General features: G+C 39.1%; 1 protein-coding gene across 2 annotated transcripts in view; it reads left to right on the plus strand.

The window, feature by feature from the left end:
* Positions 1 to 8962, plus strand: part of anapc1 (anaphase promoting complex subunit 1) — a 49761-nt gene extending 40799 nt beyond the window's left edge. For both annotated transcript variants that reach the window (XM_056396142.1, XM_056396143.1), the window contains exons 49-53: positions 1617 to 1703; positions 4525 to 4620; positions 5555 to 5744; positions 7627 to 7758; positions 8260 to 8962. In XM_056396142.1, coding sequence (XP_056252117.1) covers positions 1617 to 1703; positions 4525 to 4620; positions 5555 to 5744; positions 7627 to 7758; positions 8260 to 8402 — 648 coding nt within the window. In that variant the 3' untranslated portion in view covers positions 8403 to 8962. The remainder of the gene's footprint in view (positions 1 to 1616; positions 1704 to 4524; positions 4621 to 5554; positions 5745 to 7626; positions 7759 to 8259) is intronic.
* Positions 8963 to 9612: the final 650 nt, after the last annotated feature.

A 9612-nucleotide genomic window follows, 5' to 3' on the forward strand; every position in this document is an offset into this window, starting at 1 on the left:
GTAAGAGGGGAAAAAAAAAGTTGTCACACACCACACAGGAGACTCTATATGCCACTACGACTTACAAGGCGAGAGTCACTCGAGTTGCAGTAATTGTTTCCTGGGCCACTAAATCAGTGCCATAAAGGCTAGAAAAGCTGCGCAACTTAAAATATAAACACTCAATTTATAAGTTATAGGTCCGGGTCTGGATAGGACAGTGTCTGGTTCTAATCTATTAATCGATTAATAGACTCATTGCTGCATTTGTATTTCCTCTGATTACTGTAATTCACTGTTTACTTTCTCCTATAATACTTGTTTATAATACAAAGAAGCAAAGCTGCGTAACTAGCCCACTTATTACTGCCCAGCTGGACCTTACCTTACAGGTTGTCTCCCGTGTGGAGAACAGCAGTTTTATGCTCAAATTTAACGTCTTGTTTTCACTCTTGTCTCCGTATATTCATGAAGTCATGCTGCACAGGATAAGTGCAAATACTTTGGTCAAGCCACACAGACAGAGATCACAACAATTTCCACCACATCAAAACTCTGCTATTTGCATCTGTTGACATTTTTCCTTTGAGTTAGCATCTAAACAAGCTGGCTCTAACATGTGCTTAGTGTTTAGTCTGCACACATCTTTTAGGAAGCCTGAGGAAAGTTTGCCTTAGCTCTCAGTAGCTAATCAGATTCTGTCGCCCCACAGATGCAAGATGGTTTTATAGATTTATAATGTTCAGTCATTCAGTTAAGATGAAGTCCCTGCGGTAAACCCAGCTTCCCAAAACCTGCTTCAAGTACCTCTGTTAGTGATTTCCCACATCTGCCAAAGTGACTTCTATCAACCGCAGAAAACAGGCAGTAAGTTAGTGGTGGGATATATGATTTATGACCATCTACAGTATATGTGTGTGGTTGAGCCCTCCGGTGGGTCTTTTTTGCATCTAGAAATTTGTGTCTGTGCTTTTTCTTCCATGGATTTCACACTTTGATTGTTAATAGCCCAGAACTTCACATTTACCGTGGATCACTTGAATCACTGGAACATTTCCTGCTGTCAAACTCCATTGCAGCTGCTGGAAATATCTTGATATACTGACAAAATAGACCCAAAATCACAATGTTTTTTTATCGCTTATAGAGTACTTTTCCTTTAATAATTGAGTTTGAAAACAGACCAATGCATTTTAAGAGATGACTCTGCACCAACAACAGACTATAAATAGAAAAGAGTGGAATTGAATTGACCTCCTCCCCTGTGGCTGGCTGTGTCCAGTCGTGGCAGGTTGTCACTACAGGTTCAGCAGGCAGCTGTGTGGTTGACAGACTATTACTGGTTTCCTGATGGCCTTAGTATATGCTGTCAATACACCTGCAGGTCCACAAAACACACATTACTGTCCTTCCCCTTCATCTTTTTCTTCTTGTGCATTCATCATTCCCTCCTTTCTTCCTTCTCTTGATCACTTCTCCTTCTGCCATTCTCTCCCATTCACCCCTCTGACCCTTTTTTCTTACTTTCCTCTTACTCTGCCTTGACTGTCCTGTTTATCCTTCCCTGTTTCACTATACTTCCCTTACATGTTGGTTAATCAAAATAATTTTACAATTTCCTCATGTATTTTTCGCAGCCTGAGGCCATCTCTACGTTCACCTCTGAGCCCGTCTTGGTCTCCTTTGCCGAGTTCTTCTGCAAAACATCGGAAGGAATGAAATACGTGAGTTTTTAACACATAGAAATAGATGTGGGCTCCTTGATTCCACATCCTTGCAGCCATTTTTAACATCCTGAGAGACTAAAGAAATGTATTATACTGATACTTGCACCATCCTATCCTAAAAAATATTAACTATAAGTGTTTATTTTTAAGATAATGTAAACAACATATAATATAATATGCTTGGTTCAAACAGCCAAGATTGGGTTGCACCAGGTCAATCCATTCCCAAGTTGTTGTTTAATACTTTTAGTTCTTAGCAAGTGTTAGCTTGTTTCAAACTAATGATTTACACAATCAATTTGCTTAAGTCAGGTCTTAGCGAGTGAACACTTTAGTACTGTGTGAATCAGTTGTTAGGAAATGTCTGGTGTGTTCTAATCAAAAGCAACTATGTAAACAGAGGGTATTACTTTCTTTTATTTTTATGTGTACAGAGAGAAATAAGTGAGTTAATAGTGGTGTTCCTACAGTTGAATGAGGAATGATGAAAATTTCCTACTACACTAACCTAACCAGTGTTAGCTGTTAACCAGTACACACTGTTATTTTGATGAAATGTAATTTAAATCTACCCAGTTAAAATAATTAATAAGATATATTGACCACATTCCATATTCCATTTTTTGATGTAAACAGGTGCTAACAGCTTTAGTTTGGTCAGTTTGGTTCATTTAGCTAAATATTGTCACAGCACTGGTAAAAGGTTTTGTTTTTAGTACGGCTGCAACTAATTATTATTTTCATGGTATTCTCATAAGTGAAAACTAGTTTGTGTGTGTGTGTGTGTGTGTGTGTGTGTGTGTGTGTGTGTGTGTGTGTGTGTGTGGTGAAACCTTTTTCAAGTTAGTGATGTGTAAATCAGCACTTTGTAAACACTTACAGCACATTTCAATTTTTTCACATTATTTTATGTTGCAGCTGTTTGCTAAAATAATAAAACAAAAAAACTCATCAATCTACAGTCAATAGCCCATAATGACAAAGCACAAACAGAATTGGAAAAACTGAAATATCACATTGATATATGTATTCAGACTCTTTGACCGATTTCTCTTGATCATCTTTAAGTTATTTCGACACCTCGACTGGAGTCCACCTGTGGTAAAGTCTCTGTGAGGCTGTACTTGAGCTAAATGTTAACGTCAGGATGCTAACGAAGGGAGTTGTCATGTTTATCATGTTCGACATCTTAGTTTATCGTTTTGCCAACATTTGCTAATTAACACTAAACACAAAATACAGCTGAGGCTGATGGGAATGTCATTACTTTGGCTTAATGAAAAGTCAAGCAGTCACCACAGTCATCAGGACTCATCAGTCAGCAACCCAGAATGTCTGTGCAAAATTTAATGTCCACACCAAAGTGGTAGACTCAACAAGAGACCATCATGTATACAGTCTATGCCAAAGCCAGATTTGCAAACAAGATTTCATGGGAGGAAAAAAAGCGGGCACTTGAGGTTGTTGTGCTGCAACGTGGCAGATTCCTTCAGCTTTAAACAGGAGCAACTTATATGTAAAGCACGTGTCATACACTGGGTAATTTTAAGAGTTAGATTGTATAGATTGCCATGACCAGTGCTGCTTCTGCTTGTTAATCACTTGACTCCTATTTTGTGAGTGAAGAGGCTGCTTCATCACAGCTTCAGGTTAATTGGTTGGGTCGCTGGTTTCAGCTCGCACAGTGAAATGGAAGGAAATTAAGTCATTGTGCAGCGTAACCTTCTGTAATCGAATTTAACGACAACAGGACGAGATTTCTTTGCTGTTTATCTGTTATTATCACACCAGCTCTGCCTCTCCTGCTTCTCCTCCCCCTCCTTGTTTATTAAATGTAAACACGTTCTTTGTATTTACAATTAGGACATTGTTATTCCTGGCAGGTAATTGCAAGATTTGTTGCTGTCTGGTTTTGTTAATTTGGCGTGAAATAGCTCCATGTGTAGACCTGGATGTACTGGCTGCATCCTATCTGACTTCGTACTTCTCCTAGTTCTTAAAGGCTTGTGAAAACGAATAGGTGTCATTGAAAATATTTAATTTAGTTTTTACAGCTTCTAAATATATTACTACGCCTTAGCTCTGGCTGTGTCCAGATTAGTGCTTCGCGTTATGAGGAAAAATAAATCACTTACAGTAAGTCTGATTTTGTGACTGGAAAAGATAAGGAGTAATAAGCGAGGCTCTCCACAGTGTAGAGGTTTGACGATTTCCTTTTTTTCTTTTTTTTTTTTGACCCCGTTCCATTGCTTCAGGTTCATGTGCACGACCTTCAAGTCATTTGAAAGTCATTAATTCTGTGTGTAGGAAACACAGGGAGTGTTTGTGCTTAAATGCAAAAAAACAACATCAAATAGGAGCTCTCACGCACAAATTAATCGGGGTGTTTGAATGCAAATTTATCAAAAGGCTCTGACTAACACTATGATTTGAGCTCAGACGGAGAAGTGCAAACTGTTTCCAGATTTCACCATCATCAGTACTGCATATTTATGCAAAATACAACCAGACATGAATCTGGAAAACTGATCATAATCAAGAACTTAAAAAACTGTAACCCACCAAGACACGGAGAGAAAAATAATAATTGTTATAATAATAAATGTTGAATAAATTTACTAAAATAATGAAATGCTGTAGCTGCTTAATAAACCTAAATAAGCTTGGATTAAGAGGGAGAGCGTTTGAGTTTCTGGTGTCACGGATATATCTACATGTTGTAGGGAATTATGTTATTTTACAAAGAATTTATGTTTGTGTTTTTATTCAGTTAATCCACATTCACACTTACTCACACACTCCGTTGTGTTTTTTTCAGAGGGAGGATACTCTGGTGTTGTTCTCATCCATGCTGTATGAATGTGTGACGCAAGAGTGTCCAGAGATGCTGCCCACATATATCGCTATCGAGCAGGTGACACACACACACACACACACACACACACACACACACACACACACACACACACACACACACACACACACACACACACTGTGCTGTTTGATGACACTGTTGAATCGTTGAGTCCACCTGACTCGTACCTATCATTGTTTTATGTGTAGTTCAGTTATATTACCGAGCAAAGATGTTCCATTGAATGAATACATAAGAAAGATTATCTACCTCCAGTTCTTTGTAGGTCCATAAGTTCATTTTAATCAGTATGATATGCTTTGCTCTGGTGCTCTACTCCTTTAGTTAAAGCTGCAATGATTAGTTGATTAATCAATTAGTTGATCAACAGAAAATTAATCTGAAACTCATTTTTTTAAACAAACATGGAAAATATTTGCTGGTTCCAGTTTCACAAATGTGACGATTTGATTCTTTCTTTGTTACACATGATGGTGAACTGAAAATCTAGACAAAACATTTGAAAATGTCACATTGGGCTGTGGGAAATTATAAAGGCCTTTTTTTAAACGTCTTCTGACATCTTATTGACGAAAGGATTAATCGATTTAAATGAAAATAACTTGTTGCTTTAGTATTACTTGGTGCTATACCAGATCTGTGAACATGATGTTTCTCTGCTTAACCTTCAGTTTTGCAGACCTGCTTACACTTAACTTTTTCTTGTGAAATACAGATATTACATGACTAACACACTGAACAACACAACAAACCACAAAAATGAAGGTAATAAGCTAATTATTAAAGAAAGGATGAAAGAAAGAAAACGAACAATAATGTTCCGTTGGCAGGAATCCCAGGTCTGAATCACCACCAAAATCTTAACGTGCTTTTCTTTGTCAATGGCCCATTTGACAATCAGATGTAATAGAAATCTGTTCATGGGGGTTTGAAATAACTGGTGTTAACCCATGTCTTCGTGTGTGTCTCTCAGGTGGTTGGTGCTCTCCGTCGCGGTGACCTGCTGCAGACCTTCCCCCTGTGGCAGCTGCGCCTGGTGGTGGAGTTGTGGGACAACAGGGTGCTGCGGGGTGCCGCTAATCGCCATGACACCCTGCTCACCTCAGAGTTTCTGCCCGTCATGAAGAACATGGTGGATGTAGCACTGGACAGCTGGCTCAAAGGTGAGGAGAGGATGGATGGTGCTGAAATTACTTCAATGATAATCTAACAGTAGTTTGTGTCAGTTTTCCAGTAATAATATCAGATACTCCATCTACGGTTGCGATGTGAACATGTTCAAGCACAGATGTTGATAAAAGTTAAGTAAGGAGATTTCAACCTGAGAACCTTGAAAGTAGAGAGGTGACAAAAATTCAATTAATTCACATATTGTGCTTTTGGAATTGCAATAGACTTTTTTTTTATTATTACTTTCCCATATTCTCTAGACCAAGTAAATGATTGAAAGATTATTATTTGCCGACCTAGAGTGAAAAAAACATGATACGACTAAATCCAGCCAGTTATAAGACGTAAGTGTGCATGACGTATTGATAAATATATGTTTTTGATATTGGGGCTACGGCGGCAAGGAGATGCTGTTTATTTGCTGTTTTACATCATCTGTTTTAAAAATAGAGACCCGTCCAAAATGGCAACGCAAAAAGTGTCACATAGACAAACATTCTTTGACACTGTGCTTGGATTCCAGTGTTGGCTCTGTTGAGCAGCAGTGTCACCGCTCGAGTATTTCTCAGGCTGGATGTGTTTCAGCTTGTTTCCCTGTACTGGGTGTAGCACACTAATGTCATAGTTTAGAAGTTAAACAGGCTGTGTATACACTCAAACAAACACACATTCCATCATTTGTACATGCACACACGCACGTACACACACACACACACACACACGCACACATATTTACAGTATTAAAGGCACACTGAGAGGCGTGGGAAACAGGTGAAGTAGTTGGACGAGACTGTGATCATGTAAACAGTTGAAATGATCCCACACTTTCATGTTTCGTGAAGCCTCTCGGCTCTGGCAGACGTTTCAAAGAAAAACCAAACTAACTTGACCTCAAGCATCAGGAATGTTACTGTTCTGTGGAGCTCACCCATGATTGAAATATGTGTCTACATCTGTATCCTTGTTATGTTTTTATGATTCTTGTTTCTACTCCTCTGCTCTCCCTGCCCCTTGACTTGGTCAGAAGTCAGTTCTCACTGATTTTCAAGCTCAAGTCGGATTAAGTCGTCACTAACTCTCTTAACTAGACAAACTTGTTCATTATAGCTTGTTTCAGCCTGATGACTGTCACCTGTTCATGAGATTTCAGCATTGGGATAATCGACAGCCCTACAACTGCCATATAAGGCCGTTTGTTCTGTTCCCTGTTTGGGCAAGTTTCATTCAAAAAAATGCAGCTTTGTATCTGAAACAGCAGGTGAGATGCCCGTGCTCTGACCAGGACTAGCTTCCCAGAGCCGCTAGCATCCTCACCGCTGCAGCCAGATTGTGTGTTAAAATAAAAGAAAAAAAAACGCTGATATTTTGGCTTGACTTTCAGTTGTTAGTGGTCGCAGAATGTCTGTATTTGGTTTTAGAGGGATTTATAACACTTGTTGGAAAGTTTTTATTGCGCTCAGCGTCTCTGCTGTGTGTGTGTGTGTGTGGGGGAGGGGCTAAGACAAACACATGGTGAAACAGACATTAGAGGAGAGGAGAGAAACGCCACTGTAAGCGATGGCAAACGCAGTAGAGACTGTCACACTGAGCTGAAATGAAACAAGTGCACATAACATAAATAACATAAAGCATATTTCTTTCAAATTTTTCCTTTTTGTTTCTTGCTCTCTAGTTCTTATTACGTTAAATCAGTTTCTGTGTCTTGAATGTTGTTTTAAATTTGTTTTGGATACAGAACATTTGATTTGGATTTGTTGCCTTTTCAAAGTAAAACATTTATTTTTATGACAGCTGAAGTTACCTGAAACATAAAACATTTACTACCTACTGTAAATAAACACACCTGTAAGCTTTTGTGTGTGTCTTCTCCTCTAGACACCGGCTCAGTTTTGAGGTCCTACATGAGGGGCGAGGCCCTCCCTAAGGACACCCAGTCCATCACGCTGGCCTGCTTCCTGGTGTACCGCTCGATCCCCTGCCTCAGGAACACACACACTCAGCTGGAGGGTAAGACAAACACATGTTCACACTGAACTGGACCTGAATACACTTACAGTATATTTGCATGTAAATGCTCAGTACACTGGAGTTTAACTCCATCATGCAGCTTCAAAAACACACTGCTATAGACAGTGTTGGAAAGTACCTATGGACATTTACTCAACTACTGTAGTCTGTTCTACTTTATATTTTTCTTCACTACATTTCAGAAGGAAATATTGTAGTTTTTACAGAACTACATTTACCTGACAGCTAAAGTCACAAATTTCTTTTCAGATTAAGAGGTTATATAAAAACACATTATGAGCTTGTAAAATCTAATGCATATCAGCATTTTATTTTAATTAAAGCATTTGAGTGTTTCTTCCACCACTGGATTTATCTTCATCAAATTATATTTGAGTCTCTTTTACCCAAACCTTAACAACAACTGAACCATAGAATAAAATCACTTTTGTAACTGATGTTGAACTCGTCTGAAGCTCTGCGCTCTCTCTCTCTCTGCAGGCTGCAGCTCACTCGGGGATTTGTTGTCACGTAGCAGACACTTCGGCATCCCTCTCAGAGACCTTCTGAGGCTGGTACCGGTCCTGCTGGACTCTGCATCCAGACCACAGACACTGCCAGGCTTCCCTCTGCAAGTATCTTGACCCTGATGCTCAGAGCTACTCAGCTGGATGGTAACGTCTCAGAGAAGCAGCTCATAGCCTTACGTTCCCACTGCGAGCACAGGTAGGACGGATAGCGGATTTCTACCTGTGAGTCCTTCAGGTGTGTGTTCGGCAAGTGGGACCAAATGTGACAATCTAGGCCTGCGTTTTTCCTGGGTGTTATTTTTACGTTTGACAAAGACCAGCTGAGGTCTTGCTGCTCATTAAACCACTAAGAGAACTGAACTCTATTTTTTGTTCTGCTGTATTCTCTCATTGGCTCATTGTCCATCGTGTCTTTAATTGTTTAACACAGATGTGATTGTGGTGGTGCCGGCATGTAGATCTTTTGAATTGAGTCGAACATCAAAACGGGCTGTTGGTTTACTTTGGGCGGACCCCACATGAAAGGAATCCCATAATCTTCCAGTGGTGTTTTTGTAATAAAGTAATGTCCAGCGCAGATAAGACTTAATAAATTCAACTTTTGCACTTAGAAAACATTGACTGTTTTTGTGTCTTACACTTGACAAGTTAAATAAACCAAATGATGCCTTTAATTTGTTCTGTGATTCTGTATAACAACTCTGGAGCAGTGACCTTCTCCTGTGGCCTCTGATCAAGATGTTTAATCTTATTTAGGTTCATAAAGTGTTATAACAAAGAACAGACTCTGTATAATGAAGGATGAAATCCATGGGAGAAAATGAAAATCAAAATATTCAATGAAGACGATAAAGAAATTAGTTCTAACTATATTTTGCCAAATGAAATAATAAAACGGACTTGATGTTGCTACGGAAACCAAGGACTGAGCTGAAAACAGAATTGAAATATTATAGGTTAATGGTGTCAAATTTCGACAGCCCTTATTTTGTTTGTCTGCCAGGTTTTTATGACATACTGGTGATAACGATATCAGAACAGATATTTTTGCCAGTATTTGAACAAGAGTGTTAATCTTTGACCAATTTGCCAAAAGTGATGGCATCAAGGCAAATCCTGACCTCTGACCTCTCAGACCCCTGCACCTGTGCCTGAGAGAACCAGGGGCCTGAGGCTGGAGCCAGAGCCTCTGTAAATTGTGTAATGGTTTACATTTCTTGCTTGAAAGTCATAGAGCTCAACTAAAAGACACAAAATATCCACAAAAAGATGCAGATCAAAAACAAAAACGACCATAAAAAGACAGGAAATGACCAAAAATACC

This window comes from Seriola aureovittata, chromosome 14 (assembly GCF_021018895.1).
Source record: "Seriola aureovittata isolate HTS-2021-v1 ecotype China chromosome 14, ASM2101889v1, whole genome shotgun sequence".
NCBI classification, from domain to species: domain Eukaryota; kingdom Metazoa; phylum Chordata; class Actinopteri; order Carangiformes; family Carangidae; genus Seriola; species Seriola aureovittata.